We start from the raw sequence: 20,390 nt of genomic DNA on the forward strand, positions 1-20,390 counted from the left end.
TAAAAATATATTATTGGGAGCTTTTTGCCTTTATTGAGGGTTTTACAGTAGTTTGACAGGAAAGGGGGACAGAGACTCGAACCCGCGACACGCTCATTAACAGCCTAGGGTGCCTGGACCGCTAGGCCGGCCCAGGCCAAGTCGAGGCGACTCATGACTCTCTGTGACAAACGGCAGATGATATTAGAAACTATGACATAGCCTGTCGACCAATCATAAGAGGGGGCGGGGGCTAATTGAAGCTTGACGCTAAGCCACGGTCACGCCATTTTACGAAAACTCACGCTTTTGATAACTTTTCATCGTTAAGGACTTTTGTGTACGCTGAGCGAGTTTTATTTACAACTGAACATCCTGGGAGGAGGAATGTGTGTTCTCAGAGTCTCAGCATCTCTGCATGAATAGATTTACCTGCAAACGAAGGTCTCTTGTTGGGCTCAGAGTCCCAGCATCTCTGCATGAATGGATTTACCTGCAAACGAAGGTCTCTTGTTGGGCTCAGAGTCCCAGCATCTCTGCATGAATGGATTTACCTGCAAACGAAGGTCTCTTGTTGGGCTCAGAGTCCCAGCATCTCTGCATGAGCTCCACCAGCTCGTCTAATCCAGCTGCTTTCTGGACATCGATTTTACGAAGATCTGGTCTCGCTCCCTGGTCGCGAATGTGGAACTCCAACAAGGATCGATCCGACTCTACATAAAATACAGGAACATTTACATTGTGTGTGTGTGTGTGTGTGTGTGTGTGTGTGTGTGTGTGTGTGTGTGTGTGTGTGTGTGTGTGTGTGTGTGTGAGTGTGAGTGTGAGTGTGTGCGTGTGTGTGTGTGCGTGCGGATAGTTTACCTGGATAGGGTCTCTCTCCAGTGAGAATGGTCCAGAGAAGTATGCCGTAGCTAATAAAAAGGCGGGAAAAATCCAAGCATTAGAAAGAGGTTTTCACACTATAAAAAAAACGTGTGTCACTTCATTGTATTTATTATGACTGATGTAGTAGCTTCAGAATCCACCTGTAAACATCGTAGGTGCGAACACGGTGATATTTGTTGTCAAAAGCCTCAGGGGGAGTGTAGGAGAGAGTGCCTCCTCTGTTTGTACGGTTGGTCTGCCTGACACTGTTGCTCACCGTAGACAGGCCAAAATCTGCTATCTGTTGACAGAAAGAGGAGGCATTTATGATTTTGTTTAAGCAGGACATGCAGTGACGAGAACTGTTCATTTCAAGAGCAAATTTGGATTTAGTTTTAGCCAGTCCTTTGAATACAGTTTCATTTAGTTTTTGTCCGGTTTTAGTCACGTGAAATGTTTGTTTTAGTCTAGTTTTAGTCAACTAAATCTAAAGTTGACCTAGCCAACTGAATTTTATTTAAGCGGGCCTTGATGGCGTCGTGTGGAACACATTGTGAGCTTGCAGATCTGCTATATTTCAGAGTGCAACACCCGAGTGCAACCGAGCATAAAATAACTTTAGTATTTTTGTTCTACTGGATCTCTTCTCCACTAGTCCCTCCCTGACATTTAGTTCTACTGGATCTCTTCTCCACTAGTCCCTCCCTGACATTTAGTTCTACTTGATCTCTTCTCCACTAGTCCCTCCCTGACATTTAGTTCTACTGGATGTATAAATATTGTATATTGTGTACCTTGGCATTGAGGTCTGCATCTAGCAGGATATTCTCTGGTTTCAGGTCCATGTGCACAAGGTTCTTCTTACAGTGGAGGAAGTCCATGGCTAGCGCCACCTGGTGGGCTAGACGGAACGCCAGGGGCCAGGGTGGAGGTTTAGACTCGGTCTGTAGAAAGGTTAAGAATAGTTCTGGATTTAGTGTCAGGATTCATAACGGTCAGAGTAAGTAGGCCTGTCGTGTACTATAGGGCAGTGGTTCGCAAACTTTTCTGGCCATGCACCCCCTGTTACCTCCTGACCTAGTTGACGCACCCCCACATGGAAATAAGAATTGCATAAGCTATATAGAGACATATATTTCCTATATGCACATAATATGAACCTGAATATGGCATATATATACAGCATTAAGCTATATTATACATATAGGCCTACTTGCCACAATATGTTGATATATTTTAAATAAAACCATAGCACCACCATTAGCCTTTTCATGTCACACACCCCCTAGAATGTTCTTGCGCACCACAAGGGGTGCACGCACCACAGTTTTGGAACCACCAATGTGTACTAAAAACTCAATAAAAGATAAATATACAGAGCACAGATAAATATAATTTCAAACAATTTGTAAACACACAACACACTTTCAGTTAGTTAACGTCTTTGTTCTTTACTTGCGCAAGCAGAGCGCGCAAGTAATATTTTCGCCCGGTCCATATGCACCGTTCCAGCCAACCCGCCACTTTTGATGCGTATGCAAATAAAACGGCAAAATTGTGCCTAATTTGCTGGGACCAGATTACATAAAGGACCATATGAATGAATGAATTAATGCATTTTATTTATATAGCACCTTTCCAAACATAAAGTTACAAAGTGCTTTACAGGTTAAAAACAACAATAACAAACAACATCAAGAACATCAGAAATAACAAAGCATAGAAACATAACAACAAACATCAAGGAATGCTATATATGTCTTACGTCATCATTGAGAGCTAGGCATACACACACACACCATGTACTCTGGTCCCAGCAAACCAGGCACAATTTGCTATTTTATTTTACAAATTACATACATATGCACCGTCCCAGCCAACCCGCCACTTTTGATGCGTATGCAAAAAAACAGCAAAATTGTGCCTGATTTGCTGAGACCAGATTACATAAATGACCATATGTCTTACGTCATCATTGAGAGCTAGTCATACATATACATATATATGTAATTTGTAAAATAAAATAGCAAATTGTGCCTGATTTGCTGGGACCAGAGTACATGGTGTAAGACATATGGTCATTTATGTAATCTGGTCCCAGCAAACCAGGCACAATTTTGCTGTTTTATTTGCATACGCATCAAAAGTGGCGGGTTGGCTGGGACGTTTTTTGGCACAAAGTAACCACAGTATATATACCGCTAATAAACTTACAATTGACATAGTATATGTATAACTAGCTCTCAATGATGACGTAAGAAATATGTGGATTAAAGGACCCAATGCCAGAGTGTAATTGGTTTTCGATGGTGACGTAATGACGATATGTTTTAGTGTTGGGAGCATTAAAGGTAATGCTCCTGTGTATACATGTATGTAATCTGGCACCACTGCCGTATCAGGCACAATTTGCTGGGACGGTGCATACGCATAAAAAGTGGCGGGTTGGCTGGGACGGACAAATTACATTATAGTATATGTAATTGGTTGACAGTTTGTAGTTTGTGTACTTGCGCGCTCTGCTTGCGCACTAGTTGGCCATTTATGGCCTACTATTGTGCAACAAGCAAGTATGCACTCGACAGAGTGCAGTTCTAGTTTATTCTAGTTTTGATTTAGTTCAGTTGACGAAGATGCGTTTTCAGTTTTAGTTGTGGTTATTTAGTTAGTTTCAGTTGAATTATAAAGACCTTGGTGCGCAGAAAGGACTCCAGGCAGCCTCCCTCCATCAGCTCCATCACTATACCCTGCACCTCCTTCTTGCCCATCAAGGGGGGCCGGCCGCGGTACATCCCATAGACCCTGGGAACAAACTGCTCTGCATCCTCCATGTGACTTGCCTCGCGACACAGGGCAGCATACAACTTACCAGAGCTGCAGTACGGGGTCAGTTTAGGAGGGGAAAGACAGCAGTTAGAACCCAAAATGTTATAATGATATATAATGTTATAATTATGTAAAACTGACTAAGATCATGAAAAAAAAAATAGTGTGAATGAAGATAATTAATCAATTATAGATAGATTATGTAGCTCATTGTCATCATACCTGTCATCACAATTAAGCACCTTAATGGCCACTCCAATGCCCAGGAGCTTGTGTGTGGCCTTAAAGACAAACCCAAAGCCCCCTGAGCCCAGTAGTTCCCAGTCCTCCAGACTGTCGTCTCCAATTGGCCCTTTGCCACTCTCTGCCATCTCTCACCGAACTCTAGAGGGAGACAAAGTACAGGAAAATGTATGTGTCCAAGAAGTGTCCAAACTATATCGTTATAGTGATTTGATCATTGATGAACGGATCGTAAACATATGGATGAAGGCGTGCGTGTGTGCTGGTATGTGTTGGCGACGCACGCCGCGGTCCCGTCCTCCCGACCCCCGAAAATGATCTCGCTTTTATCTGAACTGTCTAAGCACTTATTTAAATGGTGAATGATTAAGCCCCTTTCTTACGCCTATAGCCTGCTACAATTGCAAATAGGCAAGCTGTATGCTTGTCATTGTCACTTGGAAATAAAGGCGTGCATTCCATTTATGCCTTTTTTTGAGTGGTGCAACCACTCCTACAACCAGCAATGTCCGTGTTGGTCATGCACCTATGTGACGCTAATGAGCACCAGTATGTACCAGTAGGGGCCAGTAGGGGTGCTGTAGCACTGCACTGTTGCCTGCTAATGAGAGAGGGAGAGAGAGAGAGAGAGAGAGAGAGAGAGAGAGAGAGGGGGGGGGGAGTTGCAACACTCGGTTCACACTGGTGTGATTTTCTATAACATCACAGTGATTATATGGGCATCTGATGTCACGCTCATGCCGCATGCGCTCACATAACAAGGCCAGTAAAGCACTGTTTGATTAAGCACAAACTAATACAATTGTAAACATGTTATATTGTTTTTAATTTGCGCGATTTTAATTACTTGTAAAGTTGGAAATCTCTCTTTTTTTTTACATGTATATACATACAGTTTTATATTAACATTCTAGGAGTGAAAACATAATGTTTAGATGCCTGTGCCACTAAATGCCACTAAATGTGACATGCCGACAGTGCCGAGGCAGCAAAGTGGGGACCGCATCTTTTTTTTTTTTTTTTCGTCATATCATGGAAATCACGGGGTGCCAACTTAACTCACGGACCTCCAGCCTACCACCAGTACCACATAAGGTTTAGGCAGCGAGGCATGCAGTCTAATATACAGTATGATGTCATAAACGTGCACTGAGGTCACGACAGTGACAGAGACAGACAGAACAGGAGGAGGAGATGTAGAGTTGCAGAACAGCATTTGTCACGGGCTGAAACTCATTCCAATGACGTGAGCAATTATATTTAATTAATGCTTCACATAATCACAGGTTCAGGTTTTCGTTCACTAATCTTGTTGTATATTAAATTAATAAACATTTTAATAATTTTATATACAACTAACAACACACAGTGAAAGTTGCTTGCAAATTGCGATATGTGCGTGCGTGCGGGGGGGGGGGGGGTGAGGAGCAAGGGAGGCAGCATTAAGGGAAGCGAAGCGAGAGGAGAAACAAACAGCTTTATTTCATTCACGCAGGTTAATTTATTTAAGATACAAGTTGCACTTTTTTTCTTTTTTCTTCCTGTAGCCTATACATGGTTTCAAAATCGTATTGCCGTTGTTCCTGTCGCAAAAACGAGGGCGAGGCTTGATTTCATAGGGCGTGCCAGATAGATTTCAGCCGTCACATTTTATTAACGTCGGAACGAAATTAAGGAAGGATCAGCTGTTTGCGATCACTTTATAAATGCCGTGGTGACGTGGGTGTAGGCTACTAGTACGAAACCTACACTCGAATCTGTGGCAGATTTTACACTCAATTGATACATGAGGGCCTTAAAGTTATGAGAGCCATGAATATTCTAGCCCTGAAACATGACTGCCATGATGATTATCATGAAGTAACTGCACCCTGTTTTACAACGTTTCCGTATTAACATTCGGAATTCAAATATAAAGTACTCACAATTTGTCCCACAGGTGTTAGTTAGTTGCAGCACCAGCGATTAGAATTGCTGCATCCCGCGTTGTTTAATAAAAAGCATTTTTGTCCGAGCGCCCCGGCTACTTTTTTCAAACGGGGTTCGTTTGGGAAACCCACAGTTGCACACCGGGAGCGCACTCGCCTATTAGTCTGTATTGGCGGGGCGGTCAGCGTGCCTATATCGAACACCCTCCTCCCGACCGATAGGGGCGCGTAGTTGAAAGACAATGGCAAAATAACAGCTCGGATAAAAATGCTTTTTATTAAACAACGCGGGATGCAGAAATTCTAATCGCTGGAGCTGCAACTAACTAACCTAACCTAACCTGTGGGACAAATTGTGAGTACTTTATATTTGATTTCTGAATGTTTATATTATACGGAAACGTTGTAAATGTAGCGAGCGCCAAAAACAGGGTGCAGTTACTTCATGACTCTCGTATGAATACGAGAGTCATGAACCATGGCTATGAATATTCATGCATAGCATAACCTCCATATTGTCTACACGTGCTCCAGCCCTGCAGCTGGCCAGATGCAGCCAGCGCAAATGATGGAATACTTTTGGAATACTTTTTTTGTTGTGTTTTGGGTCAATGTATTAATTTATGTTAGGTAGCCATGTAACAATAATAACAATAATAATAATAATAATAATAATAATAATAATAATAATGTAACAATGTAATAAGAGGGATAATATCTGGCTAGGTGGTGGATATAATTCACCTTCAGGGAGTTTAACCTCCTCCTCGGTGGTTAAACTGTGTTTCCATGTGTTTCAAATTTAACTTATTAAGATCATTTAATCTTGTTTCAAATATTATACATTAGTATAATAATAATAATAAACAATATTTTCCTATTGTTGTGTTTCTTACCTGTGTGATGGTTCTCGATCCCCTCTCTCTCTCTCTCTGTCTCTCTCTCTGTCTCTCTGTCTCTCTGTCTCTCTGTCTCTCTCTCTCTCTCTCTCTCTCTCTCTCTCTCCCTATAAATAGGCATGCAGGGTGGAGAGACAGAGACAGAAACTGAGACAGAGAGAGAGAGAGGTCTAACTGGTCTGAGTGGTTAGCCTATGGATTTACGCATGCCCCCCCCCCCCCCCCCCACACACACACACACACACACACACACACACACACACACACACACACACACACACACACACAATTCCAAGGGCTTTATTGGCATGAGAAAACATACGTTTACATTGCCAAAGCAGAAAGAACAATACAACAATACAGCAATACAATCAAAACAAAAATGATGTACATTTGAAGGTCAGAATCTTCAATAGATCTTAGGTCTTAATGGGTTAAGTGGGAATACTAAAACAGCGATATTCAGTTACACTTCATACCAACGATACTGTGCGGGTGTAGGTATGTTAAGTGATAACCACTTTCAACATGGCATTATAGGCAAAAGCTTTCTAAATCTTTCACATTTTCCGAACATCTACAAGCTTGTAGGTCAACTATTTTCGCTATTTGTTGTACAACAAAGTATATATAGTGCCCATTGACGCCTGGTGCAATGTATACGTTGTTCTACCCTTGATGCCGGCGCGCTCTCTGTGTCTCATCAGCTATTGCTATATACATGTAGCAACATAACTATTTTTAAAAAAATCATCAGAATTTGAAGGTTTTCAGAAACCTTAGGTCAGGCCCTAGAAGGCGTTCCCAGATTCGGCCTCAGGCATCAATGGGTTAAGTGGCATTCTGGACTAGACCTGTCTGTCTGGCCTGACCTTCTGACCTTTCAGCTACAGGACTGTGTCACAGTCATTACCAGGTGATTGAGAGATTATTTATTCTTTACTTACTCTGTATAAACATACTATTTTAACTAGTGATGCACCCAATATTCGGCCGCAGAAAATGTTCGGCAGAAAATGGCTAAAAATGAATTTTTTACCTATTCGGTTATAGGCAGAAAATATATCATTGAATAGTGTATGCAATTAATGCATTCAAAAGGGCTGAGTAAATGTTTTCTGGACCCATAATAGTGATTATTATTTAAGTAAAGTTTTGCCATAACCATTTATTTTGCCATAAATCAGGTAGCTTTAAGGTACGGCCATGACAGCAATGGTAGGAAAAAAGATGTATAATATTAATCATATTCGGATATTCGGTATTCGGTTTTCGGTGCATCCCTGTCTTTATACTATTTTAGGCTCAGGGCGATATCTATATATAAATAAGTGTAAAGTATATATATATATATATATATATATATATATATATAAGGTCTTCCTCCTCCCTCACCCTGAAGGTCCTCCCAGCCCGTCTCTCCACCATGGGGCTCAAGAGCCTTCAGCCGCTCTGCCCCTCACCTCTGGAACTCCCTCCCCCTGACATCAGAAACATGGACTCTATCACCATATTTCAAACTCACCTCAAAACCCACCTGTTTAGGCAGGCCTACTGTATGACTCTGTGTGACCTCTGTGTCTTCTGCTGCAGGCTGTGCCATAGTTTTATTTGAATTTTTCTGCTTTTAACTGTGTTTTTGTACTGCTTTTAATCTGTACGGCGACCTTGAGTGCCCTTTGTAGCACGTGTGCGTGCTGTGCGTCTGTGCGTGTGTATGAGAGAGGGGGGTGAGGCGGGCAGCAGCAAGGCACGGGAGAAACTTATTTTTTCATGTTACCATGGTTTCAGGAAACGTATTGCCGTTTTCATGTCGCAAAAACGAGGGCGAGGCTTGATTTAGCATCGACCGGGTTAACGGTGCCGGAGATTAGCTGTTCACAGACGGACGGACACACACACACGCACACGCACACGCACACGGACGGACGGAGTGCAAAACATACTCTCTCCCCATGCCTTCGGCCTGGTGGAGACAATTAGATGATCAAGTTCACCTGTGACTGAGGACAACGCCCAGGATGCACACTGGAAACCTCAGTAAGGAGATTAAGGGACAGATACTGCCACAGGAGAGAAATATAAATATTACATGGAGAAATATGTTTGTTAAGGAAGGGACGGACAGTACCGACAAGGAAGGACTGTTGACGACAATCCCTGTAACAAACTGCTATGCTCATGTCCCTTTAATAGCACCTGGCTGGAAGGGGAACAAGGTTAAATATTTGTCATATCTTGTATTTATTTTTTTACTTCTTATGAATATGATGGGCTTATTGTTGTGGGGTTTGTCATGGTTGATACAAAGGGGGGTTTGAGTTATGTTTCACAGTAAGCCGTGATTAACTTTGATTATTGGTTCATGTGTATGTTGTTTGTTTAGGTCTACAACAAATACAACAACATATACATACAAAGGCACACAAGGGGATATATCTGCCTTATGCCTAGTCTCTACTCTACTCATTTTTCTTTCATAATCTTTATCCCACTTTTTTTGTAACCCATTTTTCACCCCTGTGTCAGTTATCTAATGTGAACGGACTTGAACTCATGCTTCCTTCATGCCTGAGTGTCCAAGTTGCTCCTTTACACCTGACAGGGGGGAGTTTCCCTGGTTGGACGTATAGCGCGTGGAAGGAACACGTTATTCCAACCAGTTCCTTTCCCCTCCATCAGGCGCCCCGGCTGGCCAGGGGGAGGCAGTTTAGAGGCCAGGATTACTGCATGTTTTTTGTGAGGGTACCTACCCTAGGGGACACGGGGAGAACATGTGAGGGTACCTACCCTATAGGGGACACGGGGAGAACATGTTTAGGATCACTGCTGTCCAAATCTTCTCTTATGGGGGTCCCTGGCATATCTTTACAAATGGGCGTCACTTTGGGGGCCCTTGACATGAAAAGGTTTGGGAACCACTGCCCTGGCCTAGACAGTATAACGTGTCCCTCTGGAGTGGCCCCGGTGGCCCCTTCCTTTCCATCCCTGTGATCCTGTTTAGGCAGTGACGCAAAAGATGTGCTATATTTGTAACGCTTGGAATCGCCGTGGGACCTGGCGGGGCGTGGGTGTTTTTCACCCCGGATAGGAAGAGGGTTGCCATGGAGTGGATCGCCTGTGGAATTAAGCCATTGAGACCTGAGGACGCACCCGTGTGTCACCTTTTAGCTTTCAGCCATTATTTTAAAACTTTAGCTGTTGGGAAAAATTGCAGATCTACAAGCTCATGGCGCGGCACTCTGTACTCTATGAGCTTGTAGATCTGCAATTTCTTTTTTAGAAAATGTGGCGAATATATTCTTTCAGAGCGAACGTTTTTAACTCCAATCTTTGCTTCTGGGGGTCCCTGGAACAACATATTTTCAGAAGGGGGTCCCTGGAACAACATATTTTCAGAAGGGGGTCCCTGGAACAACATATTTTCAGAGGTCAGCGGCCAGTTACATATAATTTTCGGGGCGTCCTTGACACGAAAACGTTTGAGAACCACTGATATATAAAACCTCTTTCTTTTTTTTTTTTTCTCCAGAAAACTGCTTATTATTCAGAAGACATAATTTAGTTGAATCTGGTGTGCGGTCTCAGTGGGTTAATTATGCGTGCACAGACACTACGGATCCAGGAGTTATTTCCACTCGGCTCGCTCTCACATCGTCACAAACAACTCGCCGTGCTGAACGACACCTTTTCACTCAGAACTCTCTGAACGCACAACGCTCACAAGTCGACTCCATTTCACACAGAACTCTCTGAACGCACAACGCTCACAAGTCGACTCCATTTCACACAGAACTCTCTGAACGCACAACGCTCACAAGTCGAGTCCATTTCACACAGAACTCTCTGAACGCACAACGCTCACAAGTCGACTCCATTTCACACACAACTCTCTGAACGCACAACGCTCACAAGTCGACTCCATTTCACACAGAACTCTCTGAACGCACAACGCTCACAAGTCGACTCCATTTCACACAGAACTCTCGTAAGGTAAGATTATTTCTGTATTCTACTGTACATGTGTATTATATATATATGCTTACGGGAAGAAACCAGGTGGTGGAGTTAGCTGCTTTAGCAGACAGTTTGAGAGGGGGAGAGATGGTGGAGTTGGCTGCTTTAGTAGACAGTTTGAGAGGTGGTGGAGTTGGCTGCTTTAGTAGACAGTTTGAGAGGGGGAGAGGTGATGGAGTTGGCTGCTTTAGTAGACAGTTTGAGAGGGGGAGAGGTGATGGAGTTGGCTGCTTTAGTAGACAGTTTGAGAGGGGGAGAGGTGGTGGAATTATCAAAAATGGAGTTACTGTAGGAGGTTTCCTCCAGCAAATATATACTGTACTATACTGTACTATTCTGTAGCAACTGTTGATTTTGACTATGTTTTAGTGTCATAGTGTTTTGAATACATTTTCAGCTGGATCTCTTCTCCACTAGTCCCTCCCTGACATTTAGTTATACTGGATCACTTCTCCACTAGTCCCTCCCTAACATTAGTCTACCAGTAGTAGATATATTTGGTCTTAGTTTTAGCTTACTTTTTATTAAGTAACTAAAGAGACAGGGAGACTCCTGAACAAACACTATAGCAATGATTACTGTCACAATATAGAGCTATTTAACACTGTTACTGAACACACTCTATAGCAATGATTACTGTCACAATATAGAGCTATTTAACACTGTTACTGAACACACACTATAGCAATGATTACTGTCACAATATAGAGCTATTTAACACTGTTACTGAACACACTCTATAGCAATGATTACTGTCACAATATAGAGCTATTTAACACTGTTACTGAACACACACTATAGCAATGATTACTGTCACAATATAGAGCTATTTAACACCATTACTGAACACACTCTATAGCAATGATTACTGTCACAATATAGAGCTATTTAACACTGTTACTGAACACACACTATAGCAAAGATTACTGTCACAATATAGAGCTATTTAACACTGTTACTGAACACACTCTATAGCAATGATTACTGTCACAATATAGAGCTATTTAACACTGTTACTGAACACACTCTATAGCAATGATTACTGTCACAATATAGAGCTATTTAACACCATTACTGAACACACTCTATAGCAATGATTACTGTCACAATATAGAGCTATTTAACACTGTTACTGAACACACACTATAGCAAAGATTACTGTCACAATATAGAGCTATTTAACACTGTTACTGAACACACACTATAGCAAAGATTACTGTCACAATATGGAGCTATTTAACACTGTTACTGAACACACTCTATAGCAATGATTACTGTCACAATATAGAGCTATTTAACACCGTTACTGAACAAAAACTACAGCAACGAATACAAGTAGTACTATGTTTTGTAATGTCTGTATTCTTTGCCCTTTCCCTCCAGATATCCGTGGGTTTCTTTGCTAGCGTCCTGTCTTTTCCCCTCCAGATATCCGTGGGTTTCTTTGCTAGCGTCCTGTCTTTGTGTTGTTTCCGTAGCCCTGCCCTGTCCTCGTCGACATGCCCACTCAGCTGGAGGGAGCGATGGACGCGCTGATCACCGTCTTCTACAACTACTCTGGGAAGGAAGGAGACAAGTACAAGCTGGACAAGGGAGAGCTGAAGGAGCTGCTGACCAGCGAACTGACCGACTTCCTGACGGTACGATAAATATATTTACATGTCTCGGGAAGTTACCGCTGTTGTTTTCGGTCGACTGGAGCTATGACGAAAAAATTTCATCGTCGTCGACTACCTTTTTCCACTGACCAGGGCCCTGGTGGTAGGGGGCGGGACTGCGACACTCTACAGACATCACAAGGGGGAGACCTCCCCCCCCCCCCCAACCAGCATGTCGTAGATTCTGATTGGCTCTCCTGTGGATTGGACGGAGGCCCTCAGGTGTTTTTTATTCGGTTCCTCACGTCCAAATATAGACACCCGTGATGTCATCATGTTTCCACGGTGATGTCACCACCTGCTCCCTGACGACGACAACAACAGCCGTTGAACGGCTTCCAGCCCTGCAGAGGGATCCCTCAGGGCTCTGTACTGGGGCCCTCAGGGCTCTGTACTGGGGCCCTCAGGGCTCTGTACCGGGGCCCCCCTCCATTTTTCCTCCCCTGTGCATCACTGCTCTATATCGCTGAAAATAGCACCGTCCTGCAAACTCACGACACGACACAATGCACTTGTACAGGTGCCCACATGTCCCTAGTGCTAGTGCCCACTATACAGGTGCCCCCCGGACGAGTGGGGGGGGGGGGGGGGGGGGTGGGGGGCTGCCCTAAGGTTCGACCTCCCGTTAGTTCGACTGGATTAAGGTTGGTGAGGGGTGCGTTAAAACGACCAGATTAAGGTTGGTGAGGGGTGCGTTAAAACGACCAGATTAAGGTTGGTGAGGGGTGCGTTAAAACGACCGGATTAAGGTTGGTGAGGGGTGCGTTTAAAACGACCGGATTAAGGTTGGTGAGGGGTTTTTTCAGATTTTACAGAGGCCAGTTTCGAATTGCAGCCGTCCGTAGGTGCCCTTTGAGAGCGGTTTTGAAGGAGTCAAGGGATTCACATGTCTTAATGACTGTTGGTAGGGCGTTCCACATTTTGGTGGCATAGGAGCGAAAATAATTTAGTCCCTTGTTTGTGCCGAATCTGGGTTGTACATGGTTTGTTGCACTCCCTCTGGTGTTGTGGGTGTGGACTTCGTTTACATTAAGGAAGTATTTAGACAGGTACATGGGTATCTTAGTGGTGTATCGAATCTTGTGGACCAGACCCATTGCAAGATGCTGTACTCTGTCGTCGACCCTAAGCCATCCCAGCCTGTCAAAGTGGGCAGGGGTGAGGTGGGTTCGGGGGGTGAGGCCGAGGAGGAGCCTGACCAGTTTGTTTTGGGAGATCTGCAGCCTTGTTTTAAGGGCCTTTGAGGTGCTGTGGTACCAAGAGGTGGATGCATAGTCAAAGAAACCTTGTACGAGGGCTCCTGTTAAGGTCTTCAAGGTGGTTTTGTTGACCAGTGAGGAGATCCTGTAAAGGAATCTTGTTCTTTGATTGAATTTTTTGATTACGTTGGTGGCCATTTTATCACCGGAAAGATTGGCCTCCAGGATGGAACCTAGGTAGGTAATTTCATCTTTTCGTGTGATAACATTGTCACCAACTCTAACCAAGAAGTCATCTGCCTTGCTGAGATTACTATTAGATCCGAAGAGAATGGATTCAGTTTTTCCCAGGTGTAAGGATAGTTTGTTATCAGCGAGCCAGGTGCAGATTCTACCGAGTTCAGAGCTGAGGGTCTTTTCAACCTGCAGTTTGTTCCTGTCCGAGACTAGCAGTGCTGAGTCGTCTGCGAACAGGAACAAGTTGCAGTCACAAGCTGATGTCATGTCGTTAACATATATTAGGAACAGTAAAGTCCCTAGTATGCTTCCTTGTGGGACGCCACAGCTCACTGGGAGGGGGGGGGGACAGTGTTCCGTTCAGTGTTCCGCTCACGGTTGGTGAGGGGTGCGTTAAAATGACCAGATTAAGGTTGGTGAGGGGTGCGTTAAGACGACCGGATTGAGGTTGGTGAGGGGTGCGTTAAAACGACCAGATTAAGGTTGGTGAGGGGTGCGTTAAGACGACCGGATTAAGGTTGGTGAGGGGTGCGTTAAGACGACCAGATTAAGGTTGGTGAGGGGTGCGTTAAGACGACCAGATTAAGGTTGGTGAGGGGTGCGTTAAAACGACCAGATTAAGGTTGGTGAGGGGTGCGTGGCTCCCGTGCTTGCGGTTAAGTTTAGGTTAGAGTTAGAGATGGGGTTCGTAATGGGTCGAACCATTGACCGACGACTGGGCACCTTGTTTGAGATGCTCAGGGAAGTGAAGGAGGTCAGAATGGCATCTGACCACAGAGCTGCTGAAACTTTGATACTACATGAGAGACGTCGAGGCCGGCCAATGTAGTCTTTAAGTCTTTAGTCTTTACTTTAGTCTTTACTTCACATGGGTAAGGGCCCGCAGTAGTCTTTAAGTCTTTAGTCTTTACTTTAGTCTTTACTTCACATGGGTAAGGGCCTGCAGTAGTCTTTAAGTCTTTAGTCTTTACTTTAGTCTTTACTTCACATGGGTAAGGGCCTGCAGTAGTCTTTAAGTCTTTAGTCTTTACTTTAGTCTTTACTTCACATGGGTAAGGGCCTGCAGTAGTCTTTAAGTCTTTAGTCTTTACTTTAGTCTTTACTTCACATGGGTAAGGGCCTGCAGTAGTCTTTTGAGCTCGGAAAACCTAAAAATAAGCACAATTTACAAAAACGTATTTATATAATGTCACCAGACCTTTGATGTTCTGTACGTTCTGTTTTATAATGTCACCAGACCTTTAATGTTCTGTACGTTCTGTTTTATAATGTCACCAGACCTTTAATGTTCTGTACGTTCTGTTTTATAATGTCACCAGACCTTTAATGTTCTGTACGTTCTGTTTTATAATGTCACCAGACCTTTAATGTTCTGTACGTTCTGTTTTATAATGTCACCAGACCTTTAATGTTCTGTACGTTCTGTTTTATAATGTCACCAGACCTTTAATGTTCTGTACGTTCTGTTTTATAATGTCACCAGACATTTAATGTTCTGTACGTTCTGTTTTATAATGTCACCAGACCTTTAATGTTCTGTACGTTCTGTTTTATAATGTCACCAGACCTTTAATGTTCTGTACGTTCTGTTTTATAATGTCACCAGACCTTTAATGTTCTGTACGTTCTGTTTTATAATGTCACCAGACCTTTAATGTTCTGTACGTTCTGTTTTATAATGTCACCAGACCATTAATGTTCTGTACGTTCTGTTTTATAATGTCACCAGACCTTTAATGTTCTGTACGTTCTGTTTTATAATGTCACCAGACCTTTAATGTTCTGTACGTTCTGTTTTATAATGTCACCAGACCTTTAATGTTCTGTACGTTCTGTTTTATAATGTCACCAGACCTTTAATGTTCTGTACGTTCTGTTTTAAAATGTCACCAGACCTTTAATGTTCTGTACGTTCTGTTTTATAATGTCACCAGACCTTTAATGTTCTGTACGTTCTGTTTTATAATGTCACCAGACCTTTAATGTTCTGTACGTTCTGTTTTATAATGTCACCAGACCTTTAATGTTCTGTACGTTCTGTTTTATAATGTCACCAGACCTTTAATGTTCTGTACGTTCTGTTTTATAATGTCACCAGACCTTTAATGTTCTGTACGTTCTGTTTTATAATGTCACCAGACCTTTAATGTTCTGTACGTTCTGTTTTATAATGTCACCAGACCTTTAATGTTCTGTACGTTCTGTTTTATAATGTCACCAGACCTTTAATGTTCTGTACGTTCTGTTTTATAATGTCACCAGACCTTTAATGTTCTGTACGTTCTGTTTTATAATGTCACCAGACCTTTAATGTTCTGTACGTTCTGTTTTATAATGTCACCAGACCATTAATGTTCTGTACGTTCTGTTTTATAATGTCACCAGACCTTTAATGTTCTGTACGTTCTGTTTTATAATGTCACCAGACCTTTAATGTTCTGTACGTTCTGTTTTATAATGTCACCAGACCTTTAATGTTCTGTACGTTCTGTTTTATAATGTCACCAGACCTTTAATGTTCTGTACGTTCTGTTTTATAATGTCACCAGACCTTTAATGTTCTGTACGTTCTGTTTTATAATGTCACCAGACCATTAATGTTCTGTACGTTCTGTTTTATAATGTCACCAGACCTTTAATGTTCTGTACGTTCTGTTTTATAATGTCACCAGACCTTTAATGTTCTGTACGTTCTGTTTTATAATGTCACCAGACCTTTAATGTTCTGTACGTTCTGTTTTATAATGTCACCAGACCTTTAATGTTCTGTACGTTCTGTTTTATAATGTCACCAGACCTTTAATGTTCTGTACGTTCTGTTTTATAATGTCACCAGACCTTTAATGTTCTGTACGTTCTGTTTTATAATGTCACCAGACCTTTAATGTTCTGTACGTTCTGTTTTATAATGTCACCAGACCTTTAATGTTCTGTACGTTCTGTTTTATAATGTCACCAGACCTTTAATGTTCTGTACGTTCTGTTTTATAATGTCACCAGACCTTTAATGTTCTGTACGTTCTGTTTTATAATGTCACCAGACCTTTAATGTTCTGTACGTTCTGTTTTATAATGTCACCAGACCTTTAATGTTCTGTACGTTCTGTTTTATAATGTCACCAGACCTTTAATGTTCTGTACGTTCTGTTTTATAATGTCACCAGACCTTTAATGTTCTGTACGTTCTGTTTTATAATGTCACCAGACCTTTAATGTTCTGTACGTTCTGTTTTATAGTGTCACCAGACCTTTAATGTTCTGTACGTTCTGTTTTATAATGTCACCAGACCTTTAATGTTCTGTACGTTCTGTTTTATAATGTCACCAGACTTTTAATGTTCTGTACGTTCTGTTTTATAATGTCACCAGACCTTTAATGTTCTGTACGTTCTGTTTTATAATGTCACCAGACCTTTAATGTTCTGTACGTTGTGTTTTTATAATGTCACCAGACCTTTAATGTTCTGTACGTTCTGTTTCCAGTCTCAGAAAGACCCCAACCTGGTGGAGAAGATCATGAACGACCTGGACTCCAACCGAGACAACGAGGTGGACTTTAACGAGTTCGTGGTTCTGGTGGCGGCGCTGACGGTCGCCTGCAACGACTTCTTCCAGGAGCAGCAGAAGAAGAAGGAGAAGGAGCAGCAGTAGATCTCACAGACTAAGCTGTCGTTCGGCCGGAAATAGCAGATCTACACATGACCTCAAGCTTCAAGCTTGTAGATTAGTGGTTTTCACAGTGGTTTCATGTCAAGGAAGGACCTACAAATTGCTTTATTTTGGGACCCCCATCTGACAATATTCTGTCCCACACACGACTGAGGTTTCACAATTATTCAAAACAGTTAGTTAGGCCTAGGCCTATTCAAAATATGTCAAGATTAAACTACAAAGATGGCCGATCTACAAGCTTACCATAGTGATGTGATGCGATGTGAATTCAACAGCCATTCTTCAACAGCCAGCATACAGTGTATAAAATACAGGTTTAAAGTGGTCAAACTTATTTTGATGCTATATTAAGCCATCATTCAAGAACCATGCTGTGGTATAGAGCTTGTAGATCTGTTATTTTCCGGAGGGCAACTCCGCTGTTCGACCAATCAAAGGGCTCATACTTTGTTGTTGCTAAGCGCGTTTTTAATTTAATTCGGAATGATTTAATTCGGAATGTTACAATTTGTATTTCCGTTTGCTTCGTAATCACAAAGTGCACAGGGGCAGATATGTCAAAAACTGAAATATAATATACAATATATATATATATATATATATATATATATATATATATTTATATACAAACTTTCATCTTTTCTTTTTTTTTCAAACAATTTACTAAATAACGTAAATAGTTGTACACATTGTGAGTAAGCTTGTAGATCTGCTATTTCTGAAAAATACTTGAAAATGTACAGACATTTTTCAACGTGGAAAACGATTGACGATTAGGCAAAAATAATTGTGATCGTCTGAAATCATTTGCGATTATTTGATGATTGATTTAATTATTGTGAAAGGCCTACTCATTATATTAAGATAATACTTATTATCTTAAGATAATAATACTCATTATATTAAGAGAATTGGACCAGTATTTCTAGACGGGTCATGGGGGTCAGGAAAGGGTCAACGTTCGTAGCCAGACCTGTCCACGTCCGTGGAAAAATATATACAATAAAATACATTATTATTATTGGAAAAATATATACAATAAAATACATTATTATTAATATTATTAATTATTATTTTACTCTTTAATTGCGCGAGAAGAGCGTGCGCAAGTACTGCTTTCGGCTGCATATGTCGGTGACACCCTCGGCCAATCAGGGTGCTGCGTGCGCATGTTGGTGCGTCGCTCGGCCAATCGGGGTGCCGCGTGGTGTCGCTCGGCCAATCGGAGCGCGAGTTGGCAGCTTGCTGCGCGTGTCGGCCAATCGGAGCGCGAGTTGGCAGCTTGCTGCGCGTGTCGGCGGTCCCTTTTTGGATCGCCTCCTTGTGTTGGTGGCGTACGTCATCAGCCAATCAGGGATTGGCCGATGACGTAACTACATGTGTGTTTATATGTGAAAACATGTTTAAAAGAGGTATGTGGATGACGTAACCAATTTAAGTTTATATATATTAACTATATGTCAGATGTTTCAATAACTTGACTGGGGTCTGCTTATAGTTATAGTTTATAGTATATATTAACCATGTCAGATGTTTCAACAACTTGACTGGGGTCTGCTTATAGCGCAAGAGTTGACGGTGGAGAGCCGGTGCGCCAAACAGGATGTAAGTTAACAAGAGTCAGAGATTAAATTGCGCGCTCTTTTGGAAGCTTGACTCTTCCAGTTACTCGCGCGACCAGAGCGCGCAAATATAATAGTTTTGGTCCTGCAGCGCTTCGATGCGTCTGTCTCCGTTTCGATGCGTATATGCGCCGTGCCAGCGTATGACGTAATGACTACTCATGCTCGATACGGCAGTGGTGTCAGATTACATACATGTATACATGCATTACCTTTAATCCTCCCGACGCTAAAACATATCGTCATTACGTCACCATCAAAAACCAATTACACTCTGGCATTGGGTCATTTAATGATCCACATCTTTATTACGTCATCATTGAGAGCTAGTTATACCAGTTATACCCTGACGTCATTATGCTGCTACGATACATACGCATCAAACGGGGCATACGCAAAGTAACCACAGTATACCGCTAATCAACTTACACATTACATTATACATATACATAGAGGCGTTTCCTTTCATCCACCCGACACTGCAAAAACACCCTCCAAAAACTAGGTCTGTAGCAAATAGCTAAAATGTTCTTTCACAGAGAAGTTGAGATTTGACAGTTTGTAGCGGTCGACAGCACTTGCGCGCTCTGCTTGTGCACTAGTAGGCCATTTATGGCCTACTAGTGTGCAACAAGCAAGTATAGGCACTCGACAGGGTGCAGTTCTAGTTATTATTGTGTTCATGTATTGTGCGATGAAAACACTCCAGAATAGCCGTGTAGGACAGTCGTTTACTGAATGTAGAATTACTCGTTGAGATGTCAGCATAGACCACGGGCTCTTCAATGTTTTTCGGACAAGACAGAGAGAGAGAGATGATGAAGCAATGAAATGGTGTTGCAGATTAAACGTTTTCACAGATTCCATAGCTAGCTTCATAGACTCCATCACCATCTGTGTTGGATTTGTGTTAATGTCTTTAATGTGTTTAACTATAGTCTTGTCTTGGTTATAGTCTTGTTTAACTATAAGTCTTAAACCCTCAATACTTAGTAAACTTGAACTTTCACTCTGTACTTAGTCTTCTCTTTTTTCCCCCTCGACACCAAACCTCTTTGCCAAAACAAAATAGCCTTGCAGCGAGAGGCATTGTGAGCTAATAGGTCTGTTATTTCTGGCTAAAGTTCTCCTATAGAATAATGAGAATATGAGAGTCAATGTAGTTCATGTAAAAATATCCTAGTAACTCTGAGGACTCTGGATCCCCTGTAGTAACTCTGAGGACCCCCTAGGGGTCCCTGTA

At 42.2% G+C, this 20,390-nt stretch overlaps 2 protein-coding genes across 2 annotated transcripts; one reads left to right on the top strand and one right to left on the bottom strand.

The window, feature by feature from the left end:
- Window positions 1-976: 976 nt before the first annotated feature.
- Window positions 977-4,068, bottom strand: LOC308317090 (ankyrin repeat and protein kinase domain-containing protein 1-like; the record flags this gene model as incomplete). The annotated part of the gene is made up of 4 exons (XM_080765884.1): window positions 3,895-4,068; window positions 3,537-3,720; window positions 1,641-1,790; window positions 977-1,147 (listed from the first exon to the last, which is right to left on the bottom strand). The coding sequence occupies exons 1-4, from the start codon at window positions 4,041-4,043 to the stop codon at window positions 977-979; spliced, it is 654 nt and encodes a 217-aa protein (XP_080622010.1). The 5' UTR covers window positions 4,044-4,068.
- An 8,190-nt stretch (window positions 4,069-12,258) lies between these two features.
- On the top strand, window positions 12,259-17,829 carry s100z (S100 calcium binding protein Z; the record flags this gene model as incomplete). The annotated part of the gene is made up of 2 exons (XM_080766719.1): window positions 12,259-12,399; window positions 17,337-17,829. 2 exons carry the CDS (start codon window positions 12,259-12,261, stop codon window positions 17,502-17,504), a joined length of 309 nt encoding a protein of 102 aa, XP_080622845.1. The 3' UTR covers window positions 17,505-17,829.
- Between the last annotated feature and the right edge of the window lie 2,561 nt (window positions 17,830-20,390).

The sequence above is a fragment of the Protomyctophum bolini genome, assembly GCF_963924005.1.
Source record: "Protomyctophum bolini genome assembly, chromosome: 6".
Classification (NCBI taxonomy): Eukaryota; Metazoa; Chordata; class Actinopteri; order Myctophiformes; family Myctophidae; genus Protomyctophum; species Protomyctophum bolini.